The sequence below is a fragment of the Gobio gobio genome, assembly GCF_949357685.1.
Source record: "Gobio gobio genome assembly, chromosome: 21".
Lineage (NCBI taxonomy): Eukaryota > Metazoa > Chordata > Actinopteri > Cypriniformes > Gobionidae > Gobio > Gobio gobio.
Window position 1 is genome coordinate 35,630,840 of NC_137117.1, and position 21,971 is coordinate 35,652,810.

A 21,971-nucleotide genomic window follows, 5' to 3' on the forward strand; every position below is an offset into this window, starting at 1 on the left:
GTTTCACAAATGAGGCCGGTCAAGTGGAACATTTATTATATATATATATATTATACCACATATTTCCATACAAATCTGTAAATAGTCAATGAAAATGTTTTTTAAACTAGAATATTATATTAGTACTGTCTTAATCCGTCTATGAAAAATGAATTCTGTTTGTACAAAACCCTCAGCTTGAACATGGGTAGTTATACAAGTGCCAAACATATGCCTATGTGGCTTGAGCTTGCTATTGTGGTTCAATAATATTCAATATGGTAACACTTTAGACATTCCACTGACTGTAAGTTACTTTTTAACTATATGTCAACTAGCAGTCATTAGAGTATTAGTAGAGTTTCTGCTTAATAACTCTTTATTTCGATACTCCTCTACAGATACAGTGGGGCAAAAAAGTATTTAGTCAGCCACCAATTGTGCAAGTTCTCCCACTTAAAAAGATGAGAGCAAATAAATTCTTTAAAAATCAGACAATGTGATTTTCTGGATTTTTTTTTCTCAATCTGTCTCTCATCGTTGAAGTGTACCTGATACAGGCCTCTCTCGTCTTTTTAAGAGGGAGAACTTGCACAATTGGTGGCTGACTAAATACTTTTTTGCCCCACTAAATTACTGACTATAAGTTACTTTGCAACTACATATCAGCTTATTCTCCTAACCCTAAAACACAATACTTACTAACAATCAACTAACAGTCTACTAATACTCTAATGGGAGTCTAATGCATTTGACAAGTTACTGATAGTTAGTAGAATGTCGAAGTGGACCAAAGTATAACCTTAAATACTTTTTTCCAAATCCACCGTTAGCCAAATCATTTAATTTTATCGCTGTTATGCCAATGTGTTTGTTGATAGTGTCATTATATCTTTAGTTTAATTATTTCTTCTGTAGCAAAATATAGAATTGTGTTCTCAAGATTTACTTTGTTTATCATTTGGAGCAAAAGTTAACTTTCAGATTTATGAATAATGGGATTCTTAAACTCTTCCTGTACTTGAGTCATATCAAACTATAATCTTGTGTAAATGTTATTAATTAGGAGTAAAAGCACACCCGCACATGTACAATAACCTCAGCTTTTTTATTTCCTGACATGACACAAAAAGTATTTATGTTTTCTCGCATATATTTGCTCTGCTACAAATTACTCCGATCCACATTTCAACTTGTAATTGTAGCATAATTTAATAAACGGTGATATTGTTTCTCTGTGTTCTTGCAGAAACATGTTGAACACATATTTTGCACTTTCATCTGATGCAAAATGTTCAATGGCAATATTCCCATATCAATATATAATATTATATAAATTTGCACACACGCACATTCAAGTTCACACATGTTATGTTGTGTTCCACATTCACACTTGAGTATACATGCATACTTCATACATAGCAGTTAATAACACACACATGCACTTAAACAATGAAGAACATCCACACAGTGCCAGCCAGCAATTTGTTTTGTTCAGCATGCATGTGTATGAGTGTGTGTGTGTGTGTGTGTGTGTGTGTGTGTGTGTGTGTGTGTGTGTGTGTAAGTGAGGGAGTAAAACAGATGAGATCAGCGATCCTAATTCACCATCAGCTCTTCTAACAGAGGGATTTTCCAGGGCTTTATCTGCTATGAGCCCCCCCCCCCCCCCCCCCCCGCCCCTCCAAAACCGATCTGCTCCTCACACAATACAAACCTCTGTCTAATCACTTCTGCCCTGAACAAACCAGAACCACCAACATCATTCAACCATATATCCATAAACTGCAATGCACTCATTTATTATAAAGAAAATAATTTATGTTTATCTATACCATCATGTTTACAGCTGGTGGCATCACTAAACGTCCTGATGAATTAGAGATAGATAGATAGATAGATAGATAGATAGATAGATAGATAGATAGATAGATAGATAGATAGATAGATAGATAGATAGATAGATAGATAGATAGATAGATAGATAGATAGATAGATAGATAGATAGATAGATAGATAGATTTTAGACAGACAGACATATGGATAGATGAGAGATAGATGGATGGATGGATGGATGGATGGATGGATAGACAGTCAGACAGATAGATAGATAGATAGATAGATAGATAGATAGATAGATAGATAGATAGATAGATAGATAGATAGATAGATAGATAGATAAATAGATAGATAGATAGATAGATAGATAGATAGATAGATAGATAGATAGATAGATAGATAGATAGATAGATAGATAGATAGATAGATAGATAGATAGATAGATAGATTTTAGACAGACAGACATATGGATAGATGAGAGATAGATGGATGGATGGATGGATGGATGGATGGATAGACAGTCAGACAGATAGATAGATAGATAGATAGATAGATAGATAGATAGATAGATAGATAGATAGATAGATAGATAGATAGATAGATAGATAGATAGATAGATAGATAGATAGATAGATAGATAGATAGATAGATAGATAGATAGATAGATAGATAGATAGATAGATAGATAGATAGATGGACGGACAGATAGATGATGGATGGATGGACAGACAGATATTTGATAGATAGATGGATGGATGGATGGATGGACAGACAGATGATAGATGGATGATGGATGGACATATAGATGATATATATAGATGGATGGATGGATGGGCAAACAGGTATATGATGGATGAATGAATGGATGGATGGACGGACAGATGGATGGATGGACGGATAGATGATAGATATATAGATGGATGGATGGATGGATGGATGGATGGATGGACAAACATACAGATGGATGGACGGATAGATGATAGATGGATGGATGGATGGACGGACAGATGGATGGATGGACGGATAGATGATAGATATATAGATGGATGGATGGATGGATGGATGGATGGACAAACAGACAGATGGATGGACGGATAGATGGATGGATGGATGGATGGATGGATGGATGGACTGATGGACGGATAGATGATAGATGGATGGATGGATTGATAGATAGACAGATAGATCAACAGATGGATGGATGGATGGATATTTGATAGATGGATGGATGGATGGACGCATAGATGATAGAGGGATGGATGGATGAACAGACAGATAAATAGATGATAGATGGATGTACGGGCAGATAGATGATAGATAGATGGATGGATGGACAGATAGATGATAGATGATAGATATATAGATGGATAGTTGATAGATGGACGGACAGACAGACAGACGGACGGACGGGTGGATAGATGGATGGATGGATGGACAAACAGATATATGATGGATGGATGGATGGATGGATGGATGAATGGATGGACGGACGGACAGATGGATGGATGGAAGGATAGATAATATATATATAGATGGATAGGTGATGGCTGGATGGATGGATGCAAAATAGATATATGATAGATGGATGGATGGATGGATGGATGGATGGATGGACGGATAGATCAACAGATAGATGGATGGATGGATGGATGGATATTTGATAGATAGATAGATAGATAGATAGATAGATAGATAGATAGATAGATAGATAGATAGATAGATAGATAGATAGATAGATAGATAGATAGATAGATAGATAGATGGATGGATGGATTTATGATAAATGGATGGATTGATGGACAGACAGACAGACAGATAGATAGATCGTCGTAGGTGCATGTCCACTGTGAGAGACATAATCTAAAAAAAAAATCCAGAAATCACAATGTATGATTTTTTAACTATTTATTTGTATGATACAGCTGCAAATAAGTATTAGTCTGCCTTTAAAATTTCCACCTCCACTCCATTTATTATCCTAAATTATATGCACCTGTTTGAGGTCGTTAGCTGCATAAAGACACTTGTCCACCCCATACAATCAGTAAGAATCCAACTACTAACATGGCCAAGACCAAAGAGCTGTCCAAAGACACTAAAGACAAAATTGTACACCTCCACAAGGCTGGAAAGGGCTACGGGGAAATTGCCAAGAAGCTTGGTGAAAAAAGGACCACTGTTGGAGCAATCATTAGAAAATGGAAGAAGCTAAACATGATTGTCAATCTCCCTCAGACTGGGGCTCCATGCAAGATCTCACCTCGTGGGGTCTCAATGATCCTAAGAAAGGTGAGAAATCAGCCCAGAACTACACGGGAGGAGCTGGTCAATGACCTGAAAAGAGCTGGACCACCGTTTCCAAGGTTACTGTTGGTAATACACTAAGACGTCATGGTTTGAAATCATGCATGGCACGGAAGGTTCCCCTGCTTAAACCAGCACATGTCCAGGCCCGTCTTAGCCAATGACCATTTGGATGATCCAGAGGAGTCATGGGAGAAAGTCATGTGGTCAGATGAGACCAAAATAGAACTTTTTGGTCATAATTCCACTAAACGTGTTTGGAGGAAGAAGAATAATGAGTACCATCCCAAGAACACCATCCCTACTGTGAAGCATGGGGGTGGTAGCATCATGCTTTGGGGGTGTTTTTCTGCACATGGGACAGGGCGACTGCACTGTATTAAGGAGAGGATGACCGAGGCCATGTATTGCGAGATTTTGGGGAACAACCTCCTTCCCTCAGTTAGAGCATTGAAGATGGGTCGAGGCTGGGTCTTCCAACATGACAATGACCCGAAGCACACAGCCAGGATAACCAAGGAGTGGCTCTGTAAGAAGCATATCAAGGTTCTGGCGTGGCCAGTCTCCAGACCTAAACCCAATAGAGAATCTTTGGAGGGAGCTCAAACTCTGTGTTTCTCAGTGACAGGCCAGAAACCTGACTGATCTAGAGAAGATCTGTGTGGAGGAGTGGGCCAAAATCCCTCCTGCAGTGCAAACCTGGTGAAAAACTACAGGAAACGTTTGACCTCTGTAATTGCAAACAAAGGCTACTGTACCAAATATTAACATTGATTTTCTCAGGTGTTCAAATACACTCCATGATTTCTAAGTGGGAGAACTTGCAAAATAGTAGGGTGTTCAAATACTTATTTTCCTCACTGTAGATGGGTGGATGGATGGACGATAGATATATAGATGGATGGATGGATGGACGGACGGACAGATGGATGGATGTACCGGCAGATAGATGATAGATATTTAGATGGGTGGATGGATGGATAGATGATGGATAGATAGATAGATAGATAGATAGACAGACAGACAGACAGACAGACAGACAGACAGACAGACAGACAGATGTTGCTCTTTGTCCGTGAGCATCAGGATTAAAGGTTTGGAGTTGTAATACCTGAGTGACGAGTGAGAGTCGGACTGCAGGTCAGACCCCAGAGACAGAGAAAGGATGTTTTCACATGTGAGGCTCATGCTCTGAGGAACAATGGGTTTCCTGTGCTCAGGGATTCGGCTGCATGTGTCTGAGCACGGCTGGCTCACATCTCTCAGCACAGGGCCTCTCCTGAGCCGCGGGATGGAGGCACATTGTGCGTGTGCAGATGCGTCACATTATTCCGAGGATGAGCCTTGTGTGTGTGTGTGTGTTTTATGAGTGAGTTCAAGTCAGCACTAACTCGCCTGTCGCAATAAAATAACATTAAGTTCTGATGGAAATCTACAGCCCTTTCCTGATATCACAGATCTCAGACATGCTAAAAGCCCACATCCTTCTAGTCTAGAAATGTAATGATCTCAAGGTGTGCCTCACTGAACTCTGATTGGTGGATCTGTTTTGTACTTTAGAGGTGTCCCTCGCCTCAGAAACATACGTCCGCCCTGATGTTCCCGTCCTAATCTCAGTCTGATTGAGTTTAATGGAGAGAGCAGTGAGGGTAGTGTGCTTGATATGGGATGCCCCCTTTAGCTTCTGCCTCTGGGGGGGGATTATGTCGTCACGCTGGGCCCCGAGGCCGTTATAAATGCCCCCATGGCCCCTTTGTGGTCCGTCAGACCAGCTCTACTTGGTGTGGGCAGGATATGCTCTGTAACCTCTGTGTCACTCAACTAGAATTAGCCCTGTAGATTTAGCCTTTAGCATCGATGTTCAGGTCTCTCTGACAAAACCCTCCAAATTGTCTTTGCGCACACACAACCACACAGACCTCATGTTTCTTTAGCAGTCTGGGTGTTGTGCAGGCGAAGAGAAGCAACATTGGCAGCGACGACCTGTGTGCGGCTACATGTGTGACCGTTTACTCGCGGCTTCCCACACAGCCTTAGCTAACGGCTAGATCTATTAGGTGGACTTTCATCAATATTTTTGCCATCATTTTCGACTTGTTTTGTTGCGGCAGCTTCAGCTCAGCTAGCTAAAGTCACACAGGATTTAACTTTTGTTCACTTCTGAATTTTTGTTTTTCAAAGACTCTTCCTTTAGCCATTTCGGTTTTTAATCGTAGTTGGACCTCATAAGTCACGATGTGGGAGTTCCGCTCTATGATGTTCTGGCGGGCGGTGTTTGCCGAGTTTTTCGGCACTATGTTCTTCGTGTTCTTCGGGATGGGCGCAGCGCTGCGCTGGACCTCCGGGCCATACCACGTCTTCCACACCGCCCTCTGCTTCGGTTTTGCTGCTGCCACACTGATCCAATCCATCGGCCACATCAGCGGAGGACACATCAATCCGGCCGTCACCTTCGCCTACCTAATCGGCTCTCAGATGTCCCTGTTCCGAGCTTTCTTCTACATTTGTGCCCAGTGCCTGGGGGCCATGGCTGGGGCCGCGGCCCTCTATGGAGTTACACCCAACAACATGAGAGGCACACTCGCACTTAACACGGTAAGAGTGGCTCCGAGAACAAGAATTGTATTTTATTTATTTATTTAAAAAAATGTTAAATATGTTTTGCTCTGTAATAAAATCTGAATTTTTATTTTTTATCTGTTTTTATTCTTTTTAATCTATTTCTTTAAAAAAAATGGATGTATTCAATTCCTATTTATTATAGTTTGCTGTATATAGTACATCACAGAAGTGCACAGTACTGCTCTAACAGGCCCTCACATTTGAATCCTCATCAGTATTTGTCTCTGTACCTGTTTATGCCTGTACAGCTGCAGCCTGGCATCAGTGTGGGAATGGCGACCACGGTGGAGGTGTTCCTCACCATGCAGCTGGTGATCTGCGTCTTCGCCGTCACAGACGAGAGGCGAAATGGCCGCCTGGGCTCTGCCGCTCTGTCCATTGGCTTCTCTATTACCATGGGCCACCTGATGGGGGTGAGGGAGAATCTTTATTATGTATGAGTTTTTTAAGTGTGCTGTACTCTAAACATGTGGCATGTTCTTTGTCTTTGAATCAGATGTACTACACCGGCGCTGGTATGAATCCAGCCAGGTCTTTCGCTCCTGCTGTTATCATGAGGAATTTCATCAATCACTGGGTAAGAAGAAAAAAGAAAAAAAACAACAACCCATAAAATACTGCAACTGTCCTGTATCACAAAAATATTTAGTGACCTTCTTCTATTTTGATAGATAGATACAGACAGACAGACAGACAGATAGAGACAGACAGACAGACAGACAGATAGATAGATAGATAGATAGATAGATAGATAGATAGATAGATAGATAGATAGATGGATGGATGGATGGATGGATGGATGGATGGATGGATGGATGGATGGATGGATGGATGGATGGATGGATGGATGGATGGATGGATGGATGGATGGATGGATGGATGGATGGATGGATGGATGGATGGATGGATGGATGGATGGACAGATAGATGATAGATATATAGACGGATAGATGGATTTTAGGCAGAAAGACAGATAGATAGATAGATAGATAGATAGATAGATAGATAGATAGATAGATAGATAGATAGATAGATAGATAGATAGATAGATAGATAGATAGATAGATAGATATTTGATAGATGGATGGACAGATAGATGATAGATATATAGATTGATGGATGGATGGATGGATATGGATGGATGGACAGATAGATAATAGATATATAGACGGATACATGGATTTTAGGCAGAAAGACAGATTGATAGATGGACAGACAGACAGATAGATAGATAGATAGATAGATAGATAGATAGATAGATAGATAGATAGATAGATAGATAGATAGATAGATAGATAGATAGATAGATAGATAGATAGATAGATAGATAGATAGATAGATAGATAGATAGATAGATAGATAGAATGACAGTTGATAGATAGATAGATAGATAGAATGACAGTTGATAGATAGATAGATAGATAGATAGATAGATAGATAGATAGATAGATAGATAGATAGATAGATAGATAGATAGATAGATAGATAGATAGATAGATAGATAGATAGATAGATAGATAGAATGACAGTTGATAGATAGATAGATAGATAGATAGATAGATAGATAGATGGACAGATAGATAGATAGATAGATAGATAGATAGATAGATAGATAGATAGATAGATAGATAGATAGATAGATAGATAGATAGACAGACAGACAGACAGACAGACAGACAGACATATGGATAGATGGATAATAGATGATATTTAGTGACCTTCTCTCTGTGTTCTGTCAGGTGTACTGGGTGGGGCCCATGATTGGTGGTGCTATGGGTGCCATCCTGTATGATTTCATGCTGTTCCCCCGTATGCGGGGTCTCTCTGAGCGGCTAGCCACTCTCAAGGGCAACCGGACCCCAGAGGCCGAGAACCAGCAGGACACCCGCGGGGAGCCCATCGAGCTCAAGACTCAAACCCTATAAACCTGCTAAGAACCTGTGGACCGAAATCTGGCTCTACCTCACTGGACCATCTCGCCGCCCCAAGCAACAGCCAATCAACACACCTCAGTTAAAACATACGTCATGACATCAAAACACGAGCCCACACAGAGGGGCGCATATCTGCACCACAGAGCTGACATGAGCACAGGACTCTGGGTAATAGTACAGGCTTGTTGCTAATATCAGTGCAGGGCAGAGGGCGGGGCTGAGGCCGGGGCTCAGGTGGATGTGGGCGGGGTTTATGGTGTGGGAGGGGTTAGAGCAGTTTATCTAGGCATGCTTTTCACTTTTCATCTGACTTCACTTTCACAATTCATTTTCAGTTTCGTTTTCTACAGCACCAAGAATTTGGATGTATGCAACTTAACCAGGGTTTCACTTTTTTTTCTCCATATGTTTTTTTATTTATTTTTAATTTCCATGAGAGTTCATGTGGGTGTGCAAGTGAATGCAACTCTGTGGGTCTTTTTGTGTGTGTGTGTGTGTGTGTGAGAGTGTGAGGCATAACATGCACAGGTGTGTAGGCTACATGTGTTTAGCTTGTGCATGACCACGTGTTTGTGTGTCTGTCAACTGAGCATTCATTTTGGGTTTTTATCATTACAGCTCGCTCGTGTTGGTACCATGCTTATGTTTTTTCTTATTTTTACGGGACTCTAAGACACCCCCAAACTGTATTGTTTGCAATGATATTCCATTCCTTTTAACTTTCACTCAAACCACCCGTGGACTGCGCTGTCCTTGCCTCCAGTCTTTGCAGTTACTTCTCAAGTTTACAGTGTCTGTGTTGCCTTTCATTAAATCTTGTTTGAGGATAACATCCATGACTGGGTAAAAAAGCAATATGAATCATATTTGAATGCAAATAAATACATGAAAAAGAAACGGGTCTTTGAATATATCACAGGCGCGCACGCAGTGGTTTTGCTTCTCATGAACTGTGCAGGAATGATATTAACACTAGATGGCGCTGTACAACCGTGTGTGTGATCTCGACTCCACATATTCAGCTGCCACGAGGGATTTATCATGATGGGGTTTAATGAGAAATAATGACGTTTAGAAAAATTGGCAGTATTTGTATTTGCTTTCAGTTGAACATGATAGGATACTAAGAAGGACACAATACACAGACTAGATCCCAGTCCATTAATATAGCTTTATGCATTTCAGAAAAACAGATCAGAAACGTTGATGACTCATCTTGCGCTACAATTTCTTGTCCAATAAAATGGTGAATGTCCCTCCTCTAATGCTTGCCATTGACTAAAAGTTTATCAAGTGAAAGAAATTACATTTATCTGATTTGCTTAATATTATTTAGTAAACAATTACACCAATCAGGCATAACATGTCAGGTGAAGTGAATAACACTGATTATCTCTTCATCACGGCACCTGTTAGTGGGTGGGATATATTAGGCAGCAAGTGAACATTTTGTCCTCAAAGTTGATGTGTTAGAAGCAGGAAAAATGGGCAAGCGTAAAGGCTGCAACATACTCCGCGAGAACAGAGAAAAAAGTTCTCGCTCCCAGGGCTGCGAGAACAAAAGGAGCCCTGGTTTGGGAGTTCTCGCAGCTCGTTCTCGACACATCGTCTGAGCAGAACTTTTTTCTTGTGGGTGTCCGAAAACTATTGTGTGATTGGTCAGAATTTTATAGTGAGCGGGGTTAATGCGGAGAAACGGAGATGTTCGGCACCTGCTTTTCTCGTGAGGTATGGAATGTCCTGGCCAGAACGAACTTTGTTCTTGCTCTTGCCACCTCGAGAAAACGAACAAATTTCTTTATTCTTGCAGAGTATGTTCCAAGCTTAAGGATTTGAGCGAGTTTGACAAGGGCCAAATTGTGATGGCTAGATGACTGGGTCAGAGCATCTCCAAAACTGCAGCTCTTGTGGGCTGTTCCCGGTCTGCAGTGGTCAGTCTCTATCAGAAGTGCTCCAGTGAAGGATCAGTGGTGAACCGGCGACAGGGTCATGGGCGGCCGAGGCTCATTGATGCACGTGGGGAGTGAAGCCTGGCCCGTGTGGTCCAATCCAACAGACGAGCTACTGGAGCTCAAATTGCTCAAGAAGTTAATGCTGGTTCTGATAGAAAGGTGTCAGAATACACAGAGCATCTCAGTTTGTTGTGTTTGGGGCTGCATAGCCGCAGACCAGTCAGGGTGCCCATGCTGACCCCTGTCCACAGCCGAAAGCACCAACAGTGGCACGTGAGCATCAGAACTGGACCACTGAGCAATGGAAGAAGATGGCCTGGTCTGATGAATCACGTTTCCTTTTACATCACGTGGATGGCCGGGTGTGTGTGCGTCGCTTACCTGGGGAACACATGGCACCAGGTGCACTATGGGAAGAAGGCAAGCCGGTAGAGACAGTGATGCTTTGGGCAATGTTCTGCTGGGAAACCTTGGGTCCTGCCATCCATGTGGATGTTAGTTTGACACACACCACCTACCTAAGCATTGTTGCAGACCATGTTCACCCTTTCATGGAAACGGTATTCCCTGGTGGCTGTGGCTCTTTCAGCAGATAATGCTCCTGACTCAAAGCAAAAATGGTTCAGGAATGGTTTGAGGAGCACAACGAGTTTGAGGTGTTGACTTGGCCTCCAAATTCCCCAGATCTCAATCCAATCAAGCATCTGTGGGATGTGCTGAACAAACAAGTCTGATCCATGAGGGCCACACCTCACATCTAACAGGATTTAAAGGATCTGCTGCTAACATCTTGGTGCCTGATACCACAGCACACCTTCAGGGGTCTAGTGGAGTCCATGCCTCGACGGGTCAGGGCTGTTTTGGCAGCAAAAGAGGGACCAACACAATGTTAGGACGGTGATCATAATGTCATGCCTGATCTGTGTATGCGTATCATGTATGTGTAGCATCGGATCATTCTGTGATGTTTTTAAAAAAGCTTGATGCTGGTCGCTATTCAAAGCTATTATACGGACGAGTGTAAATGACTCTGAAAAAGAGAGAATGGCACACTGCGTTACAACAACACCAGAGCGAATACTTGATGACTTTATTTTCCCTTCAGGCTGACCAACTAAAGCCTGAACTGTTGGTATCATACATGTGTAATTTGACCGCTGATTTCCCTAAATATGGTCAGGGTTATGTTAGATATGTTCACATAATCAGCCGGTATTAATTTGTCCAACTTGACATGCAGGTGGTGCACAAAAAAGGCAAACACGTCTGCAGCAGATAATGGGAGCGTCGCACACACTTGTCTTGTCGAAGCCTTTGGTCTGGCTAAAGGACTGTTTGTGAAGTCGTTTACAGGTGCTCATTTGGATTGAGGTCTGAGGCCTCGTGCATTAAACTTCCTGTAGTCTCCATAGTGATGGTTTGCCTACTCACAATGATATATAAAGCTCTGCATAAAGCCCTATTGCCCTCCATTCCCTTCATTTGCATAGGATTGTTTGCATGTCCATGAACTCTTAGATTGCCTCCAGCTCTTCCATTGAAGCAGCCGTAAAATGGTTGTTAAACTGCCTTTGGTTATTGGTCGTAAGCACGTGTGTACTTCCGTGTTTCTCAGTGAATTCGTCTGAGGAAACAAAGGAAGATCCAAAGAAGAAAAACAAAAATACATGAAAGTCCAAATAAATCACATCAATGAAGCTCAGCTTTGTGTAAATGACTTTATTACTTGTTTTGCATGTTCTGGTCTTATGGCTTTTACTGTAAGGTATTTTCATATTTCGAGTCGAGTGTCGCAGGGTAGATTAATGACAACACTGTTCTTGTGGAAACAAACAGATTGTCCTGGCAATATATCGTCTTGTGCTATCCAAACGTGCCCTCAGTCAGGACGTCAATCGTGTGTTCCTGCTGGCGTTTTGTCCTGTAGTGTCATTAGTGGAGCGATACCAATGGCGACCACTGACATTTGTCACAATACTCTTTCTTTTGTCCTTTCAGCAGATGTAGATATTGACCAAAACAGTCTAAAAAGCATGACGTAGAAGACAGGATTAGAATATGATTAATACTCAATGTGTCATGATTATTCGCAGGCGAGCTGAATCCGTGTGTTACTGAACGCTGGATTAATGCTGTGGCGATCTATGATTGGGATGAATCTTACGGGAAGAGGAACTACAGGAACCGAAGATGCGATACACAGCGAACAAGCGGAATTACAAATCCTACGCAATGCTACATTTCTAGAAAAGTTATCTTGGAAAAATTCTGGTTAAAAAATTCACATATTTTTGCTCAGGGAGAGGGAAGCACGTGTGTATCATAAGAACAGCTATATAAAAGAAAAAGGCTTTGTGCTTAATAGATCTTCCTGCAGAGGCGCACATCCATCCTTAAAGAGTCTTAGAAGCAGTATATACACACACCACCGCTCACAAGTCTGGATTAAGTAGGTTTCGTTATTTGAAAGAAATACTTTTATTCAGCAAAGATGCATTAAATTGATCAAAAGTGACACTAAAGACGTTTATAATGTTACAAAAGATCAAATTAATGCTTTCATCAAAGTGTCACATTTCCACAAAAACATCAAGCACAACTGTTTTCAACATTGATGATATTCAGAAATGTTTCTTGAGCAGCAAATCATCATATCAGAATGATTTCTGAAGGATCACGTGACAGCTCAGAATCACAGGAATATTCAAATATGTAAAATTGTAAAAGCATAAGAGACTTCTTTCAAAAAAACCTACTTCTCCCAAACTTCTGACTGGTAGTGTGTGTATAACCGGTCGTTTCGTATTCACTGGATCCATCTGAATTGCAATCCCTGCCATTTATTCATCTAATATTGGTTCTTCAACAATCTTCTACCAATAATATAATAATGAATCATAAGAGTAACCAATCAGAGAAAGAGTCCATAAACTGAGGGATAATGAAAAGCAGAAAAACTCGAAGCCCTTTGTGTGCGACCCCAGTCACGATTCCCCATGATGTTCTAGTGCAATTTCAGCATACTCGCTCGGTCCTTGTAGCCTGCTCTACAGGCGGTCGGCGTGGAGCTGATGAGGGGGGAGCTGGATGAAGGCTGCGGTGGGGGCGCCTCCGACTGAGAGGGGGGTGGAGGCGGCGGAGGCGGCGGAGGGCCCGGGGGTGCCCTGAGGGTACATGTAGCTCAGGAAGCCTGGCGAGGGGGCGTAGGGATACTGCTCGAAGGCCGAGGAGGCGTACTGGTTGTAGGCAGTGCTGAAGTCAAGGTAAGGGCTCGTGGTGCTGGAGGAGGAGGTGACCTGTGCGGGCAGAACCAGACTGGGTTGCAGGAAGGCCTGAGGGTAAACATATGGCTGGCTGAGTCTGCAAAGAGAAACAGAGAGAGAGGGGGTGTTAACTCTTTAACTAAGGCTGCACGACTGATCGAAAAGGAAAAATTAAACGCAATTATCAAATCGCAAGGGCTGTGATCAAATATTTTGCTGGGGAAGGTTGCCAGGTCTTTTCCTTCCACATTACATGGCTCGGGACTCAAACACACATTCACACCAACGGAAAATTTAGCATGAATGAGCCAGGACTCAAACCAGGGACCTTCTTTCTGTGAGGCGACAGTGCTATTCAGTCAACGACTACACTGTTCAAAAAGTTAAACGCACTAATATTAAAACATTATGTTTACAGTAAATGTCACATAAGTCACAACCTGCAGTGATAAGTTCATTATTAGGTAAAAATCATACATTTAAAGTGTATAAGGTTTATACATGCTGTTAACTATAGTTACTCACTGACAAATAAAATATGGACTTTCATTTTAGTTAACACCTAAAACATTTTTTTAAACGTGAGTGGTGCTTGCCCGTGAATAAGTTGTTTTTAACTCTTTCCCCGCCACTGAGCAGTGTTTCAGGCAATCCATGTTTCCACTGTTGTACAGTAGGGGGCGCTATTACGCATCTTCTGAAAGAGTACAGACTCTCCAAAAATTAAACAGCATATAAATCTAAACTGCCTTGCGTGTCGAAAACAGCTGTGCAGCTTAATATTTTTTGTGAAAAGCATGATACATTTATTTTCAGGATAATTTGAGGAATAGGAAGTTCAAAAGAACAGCATTTAATTAAAAAATAAATAATTGTGACATTATAAATGTATCACGTTTGACCAATTTATATGCATTAATTTTGAACAGTAGTTGAATGCAGCTGTAACATGAATGAACACTGTGGCAACTGACCTCATTAATGTTTCTTATATGTTTCTGCCTGATGATATCATGACCAAACATCACAGAAAACTGAGACCAGAGGCTGAACCACACACAAAAATAAAGAGGAACCCCGAGGGGCTGCCGACACGGAGCTCGAAATATTGAAAACACAAAACCGGCAACATCCTCGTTCACACTCACACATCTGCAGCAGCATACACTTCCTTTCATACACACGCATACGCAGCTGCAGTGTCATTCGTCTGCCATTCCCTTGTTGCCGTCCTGGGCTGAAGGATGATTTATAGGGACTGACAGTGGCTTTGTGGAGTAGGCAAATCAACTGAGTCTGCCGTCCTTACTGACCCTATTCATCCTAGCAAATGCTAATGCAGACAGGGAAATAGAGGGATTGAGAGAGACAAGGAAGAGGAGCGAGAGAAACAGAGAGAGAGAGACAAGGGAAAATAAAGAAGACCAAAGTTGACAAGGGTGTGAGGACTGACAAAGTAGGGCAAACCCATTGCTACAAATTAGCTGAAAATGAGTGTGTCTTTAGTGGCTCACATAGACATCTGCCATCTGATCTTTATTTGACCTTATTAGCCTTAATAAATGAGCTGGTTGAAAAAGTTGTTGATCTTATTGTGAAAGATTCAACAAAGCATGTGTAATTTTTTGTCCTTGTCATTTTTAATCAAAATATAATAACTCCATGTTCTGGTGAAATGATAGACTTCTCTCTGGTGCCGCATGACGTCTTCAATCCCTTGTCCTGCTTAAAGACCCTGATATACTGTGTTCCCTTTCGAATGGGAATTCGCACCGCGTCCCTTAGAGGGTGCTATGGGGAATGCAGTGTCTGATTCCCCTTCTCAGGGAACCATGGTTACATCAGTAACCTGGGATGTTCCTCGGTAAGCAGCTTTCCAGTATTAAACATGGAAAAAACGGTGTTAGTCTCGCAGTGTTCGGATAAAGGCCCGTTCACACCAAGGGCGATAGCTATAAAGATAACTATAAAGATATAGTTCTAAAAATCATTCTCAATATTGAAGAATAGCAGAGCTATTCACACCACAGCTATAACGATAACGGGACACAGAGAAATTATATAATTGGAACCACTTTCAGAATGATTTTATCCAGCTGATGAACGATGAAAAGAACAAATGACAGCCAGAATCCAAAAACAGCCAATCAGAATCCATCCTGCTGTAACGAGCTCCAGCATTTAAATCGGGAGACACGCACACGCTTAGAATAATCAGAACGATATTGTCTGCTGGTGTGGACGTTTATAGTTATCATTTTTGGTGTGAACGGGCTTTAACGCATTACAAGTATCGTAAGTTACATAATTGGATTACTTTTTTCAATTAACTAGAAAAATAACCTCATTTTAAGGGGGCAAACACAATTTTGTAACATTACTTTTAAAAGTAACTTTCCCCAACATTAGTCTGAATGGAAAGAACAAAGTAGAGAACAAGAGAGTTTGGACTATTGTCTCTATCGCGGTTATGCTCATGTGACGTTGCTGTGCTGCACGGTCACGAAATCACGGTCACGGCCGTTTGCATGTGTTTTTAAGCATGGTTTAAAAACAGGGGATTTTAAACCATTGAAGCACAATTAGCAGTGAAAGACAACTCCTGAGAAATGAAGCCGCTGCTCATTGAACGAGAACTGAACCGAGTGCTTTTTGCAGCCTAATTGGGCTTGAATGGTTAAATAAATACACATACCAATGTGTCAAAGTGACCATGTCTTTGCAAGTAAACACGCAAGTGAACATTAAGAGTTGAGAGAGAAAACGCAGGAGTATGTTGGATCTGTGCAGTCGGTCTTAAAGTGACAGCATCCAAATGTACCTGCTGTCATTATTAATGCTAATCAAACAACAACAAAAAGAGACAGAGAGAGAGAGACAGAGAGAGAGAGAGAGAGAGAGAGAGAGAGAGACAGAGACAGAGAGAGAGAGAGACAGAGAGAGACAGAGAGAGAGAGAGAGAGAGAGAGCAGACAGTCATGCTCTACTTGAGCTCTTAAAATTTAACAATTTTTTCAACTCTAGAGAGAACCAAACTTGACAAAACCTACATTAAATTAAAGATAAAAGCAGAAAGAATCACAGGATAACTGTAAATCAGTTATTTTCTTTTAAAAAAAACCACTACATTTTGAGTATAAACAACGAAGGAGCAGCAGCATCTGAACACCAAGGAGGATCAGACCTGCACAGAAGAAATCATCCCAAAACTTCAATCAACAAACAGGCAAGAAAAGTCACCACCTTCAACTACACTACTCTCAGCAGTAGAATATAATATAATCAGAAAGAGACCAGTAACTTGTTGTCTAAAGCTAAATTAGCAATATAGCAGAGAGTGAGTGACAGCAGTGACAGTTGAAATGGAGGGAACAGAGGCAGCAGCAGCGCCCCTCCCCCGAGCCATCACTTACCCTCAGAAGATTAAGACTGCAAAAGACAAGAAAACATATAAACACAACCTGCTCAAGAAAAACCCAGACACTTTAATGGCTGACTGTTTCCAAAAAGGAGACAAGTCCACCATCACTAACCTACTGCTCTACACAGAAAACTGCAATGCTTGGCACACAGTCATCTGCAATTTTTACAAGAACTTTACAAAACACGGCATCTGTAATGGGAGACAAATTCGAATCCATGAAGAAGAAGGAGACAATAGCAAGGCTTATCTGACTGTAAATATATATCACAATGGAACAATAATGTTTCAAGGGAATGAAGTTTGTCTCAGCTCTGTCCAGGCCAACTTTAACAGCCTCAAAGCACTGGCAGAGGGTGAGAAACAGACAGAGAGAGCAGGCAGCCATGTTGAGCCCCAGAGCTCAGGGGCGGGGCTAGAGCTAGAGGAGGAGGAGCCTCTCCTGGACTGTGATGCGCAGCTGGAGCAGTCGGTCACACAGATACGGAGCAGTCTGTCCCTACAGGAGGTGGAACTGGTGGAGCTCAGAGAACTGGTGCTCTCGCAGACAACATCCAGCGAGCGCATACAACACCTAGAAAACAAACTTCATCAGCTCACCAGAGAGTTTACAACTAGTGTTGAAGAGCTGAGAGGAGAAATTAAAAAGCTGCAGCAGGACAGAGAGACCCTGAACAGCGAGCTGAAAAGTGTCAGAGAGGAGCTGATCTCCAGAGAAAGAGAAATGCAAAGCCTGAGAGAGCAGACAGAAACCATCACACAGCCGAGCTCGAATGCCACCCAGACACCAGCAGACCCCCTCCTGATGCCTCCCGAGATGCCCACAGCACAGATAGAAGCCCACAGCCAAGATCAAGAAACCACACACAGTCACATCCAGGCAGAAATAGTCATTCTAATGGACTCAAATGGCAAATTCATGAATGAAAAACAGCTCTTTCCCAACCACAAATCCTTAAAACTTTGGTGCCCAAACACAGAGTGCGCCCTTCAACAACTCGACAAAGAAAAACTTGGTGATCCCAGCCACATCATCATACATGTCGGAACAAATGACCTGAGGGCACAACAGGAACGAGTGGCACAGTCAGTCACACAAGTGGCAATTAAAGCAACACGGACTTTCCCAACATCAAAAATAACCATCTCCACCATCCTACCCAGAACTGATTTCCACTCCCGCACTATACAGAGAGTCAACGCAGACATCTCACGGGGATGTGCTGGAATGCCAAACGTCCATCTGGCACATCACCCAACACTGGACATTCACAATCTCCATGACCACGTCCACCTACGGAAAGACAGTGTGAATGTGTTTGCAAGAAATCTTAAAGATGTTGCCCTTGGCCGAACCCCTGGCAGTCCCTCAAAGAGTCACAGAGAATCCAGCCACTTTCAACCAAAGAGACGCTTCATCCCAGCCCCAGCACACAGCATCTTCCCCCCGCATCCAGCTGATCCCTACACCACAGCTCCCTGGAGACTCCGTCATCCTGCCCCCCTGTACCCACATCCTGAGCTCCCACACCCACCCTTCCGGCCTCCACACCCGCATCCCACACACCAACACCGTCAGCAACGCCAGGACCCTGTGCCACCATCCCAGCAGCGGAGGAAACAGCCAGGACCCAGAGAAGCCCCGGCACCCGCGCAGAAGCCAGCCGTCCACAGGCCGGAGCAGCAGGAGCAGCGGAGCTACGCTTCAGCCCTGAAAGGCCCAAACCACGCCCACAGCACCAACCTCAGAGAGATCAAGGACATGCTCCACTTAATCTGCACACGGCTGATGGACTAGTCGTGAGTAAGACACCAGATTCAACTAAAAAGTGTAAATTCAATGTAAAAAGTAGCCTATATGCATTTTTACAGAATGCACATAGATTTTCAACTGGTTCAAGTTGGATTGGTTCTTTCTAGAAGAATGTTAAAATTGTTTAACGACTGCATGAAACCACTGACAATCACACTGTGGAACATCCAGGGCATTAACTCATCAAGCTTAGGATGTAAAGTCAAAACCCTGGATTTTAAGAAAAGTGTATTAGACATAGATATCATAATATTACAGGAAACATGGCGCAGAACTGATGAGGTCACTCTTTGTCCCCCAGGCTATCGTGAAATATTCATATCGTCCCAAAAACATGAAAAGATTACACGTGGGAGAGATTCAGGGGGCATAATAATTTGGCACAAGCTTGAAATTGATAATTATATCCAACTAATCAAAAAAGAAGAATCTCACATCTGGCTAAAAATCAACAATCAGCTCAGTCAAACTACAAAAGATTTATTCTTATGTGCTCTTTACATCCCTCCCTCTGAATCTCCTTACTATGATGAAGACATCTTTGAGACCCTCCACAGTCAAATTAACCACTTCCAGGCCCAGGGAAGTGTGTTGATCTGTGGGGATCTCAACGCCAGGACGGGATCCCTACCCGACTACACCACTGACAAAGGGAATAATTATATATTTGGACAGAGCTATCAACAAAACAGTGTCAGTTTCTCTAGGAATAACTCTGATTCCCAGGTAAATAAGAACGGGAGAGTTCTGCTCGAGCTGTGTCGAAGCCTCGGTCTGTACCTCGTCAATGGCAGGGTGAGAGGGGATTCTCTGGGGAGATACACCTACAGTTCATTTCATGGTTGCTCAACAGTCGACTACATGATCACAGATTTAGATCTATTCTCTTTCAGAGCATTCACGGTCAAACCACTAACACCCCTGTCAGATCACAGCCAAATTACTGTGTATCTAAAAAGGACAGAAAATACTAACATACATCCACAACCCAGTAAGCTGTACAACATTACAAAGAACTACAGATGGGCACAAAACAGCACAGAAAAATACCTGACCGCACTCGACCACCCCCAAGTGTGCTCACTTATGGATAACTTTATAGAAAATACTTATCCTCATAATGAAGATGGCGTAAATCTGGCTGTAGAAAACATAAATTACATATTTGATTATTTGGCAACAATAACTAATCTCAAAAGCTCTAAGAAAACTCATAAACAAAAACAAGAGAACGAAAAATGGTTTGATACGGATTGTAAACGAATAAAGAAAAATTTAAGACAGCTGGCAAACCAAAAACACAGACAACCAGACGATTCAGATTTACGCCTTCATTATTGTGAGGAGCTTAAAAAATATAAAAACACACTCAGAAAGAAGAAAGAACAGTACGTCCAGAATCAGCTCAAAACTATTGAAGAATCTGTCCATTCAAACAGTTTCTGGGACAACTGGAATCTCCTGAATAAAAAGAATCATGAACAAACAACTATACAAGACGGAGACACCTGGAAAAACCACTTCGAACAACTGTATAGCAAATTAGACATGAATATAGAACAAACACAGATATCTGAAAAATTAAACCATATAGAAACCATAATTGGCAAATACCAAAATCCTCTAGATTACCCAATCACAGAAAAAGAGCTGACGGATAAAATACAGGCCCTGCCAACAAAAAAGGCAAGTGGACCGGACGGCATCCTAAATGAAATGCTTAAAAACACTAACCCCAAATTCAGATTGGCCATAATGAAACTGTTTAACTTGGTTCTGAGTGTTGGTTATTTCCCTGACACCTGGAATAGAGGACTCATAACGCCCATATTCAAGAGTGGAGACAAATCAGATCCGAGCAATTACAGAGGCATCTGTGTGAGCAGTAACCTGGGGAAGATGTTCTGCAGCATCATCAACACGAGACTCGTTCACTTCCTCACAGAGCACAATGTCCTCAGCAAAAGTCAGATTGGATTCTTACCAAATTATAGAACATCAGACCACATCTTCACCCTGCATACCCTGATCGACCAACAAATTAACCAAAACAAAACCAAAATTTTTGCTTGCTTTGTAGATTTCCAGAAGGCCTTTGATTCAATTTGGCATGAAGGTCTTCTGTCTAAACTTCTAGAATCAGGTATCGGGGGCAAAACATACAACATAATTAAAACAATGTACTCAAACAATCAATGCTCAATTAAAATTGGAAATAAACAAACGGCGTTCTTCACTCAAGGGCGTGGTGTGAGACAGGGCTGCCCACTATCACCGACCCTCTTCAATATTTATATCAATGAATTAGCAAATCTTCTAGACCAATCAGCAGCTCCTGGCCTCACACTACATGACTCCTCTATAAAGTTCCTCCTGTATGCGGATGATCTGGTGCTGCTGTCTCCAACAGAAGAGGGTCTACAGCAGAACCTGGACGTCCTGCATCAGTTCTGTCAGACCTGGGCCCTGACCATTAACACGGCTAAAACTAAAGTACTAACGTTCCAAAAAAGACCCAGATGTCAGGGAAAGAGGCACAATTTCACCCTTGGTATGACCAGAGTAGATCATGCCACCGACTACACATACCTTGGGTTGAAATTCAGTGCAAACGGAAACTTCAGCTTGGCCGTGAATGAACTGAAAGAGAAAGCAAGAAGGGCTTTCTATGCCATCAAAAAATCAATTCAATTTGAAATTCCAATCAGAATCTGGCTCAAAATATTCCAATCAGTGATTGAACCTATTGCACTATATGGCAGTGAAGTTTGGGGTCCTCTCTTCAATCATGAATTCAACAAATGGGACAAAAACCCAATAGAAACCCTGCATGCTGAGTTCTGT

The 21,971-nt window shown here is 42.0% G+C and overlaps 2 protein-coding genes across 2 annotated transcripts in view; one reads left to right on the forward strand and one right to left on the reverse strand.

Annotated features, from left to right (window-relative positions):
* Window positions 1-6,357: 6,357 nt before the first annotated feature.
* On the forward strand, window positions 6,358-8,669 carry mipb (major intrinsic protein of lens fiber b; the record flags this gene model as incomplete). Its single annotated transcript, XM_079802591.1, has 4 exons — window positions 6,358-6,717; window positions 6,993-7,157; window positions 7,241-7,321; window positions 8,484-8,669. The coding sequence occupies 4 exons, from the start codon at window positions 6,358-6,360 to the stop codon at window positions 8,667-8,669; spliced, it is 792 nt and encodes a 263-aa protein (XP_079658717.1).
* Window positions 8,670-12,324: 3,655 nt separating this feature from the next.
* The window catches only part of rbm38 (RNA binding motif protein 38), a 35,383-nt gene continuing 25,736 nt past the window's right edge, over window positions 12,325-21,971 (reverse strand). The window contains exon 4 of the mRNA XM_079802929.1: window positions 12,325-13,990. Coding sequence (XP_079659055.1) covers window positions 13,678-13,990 — 313 coding nt within the window. The 3' untranslated portion in view covers window positions 12,325-13,677. The remainder of the gene's footprint in view (window positions 13,991-21,971) is intronic.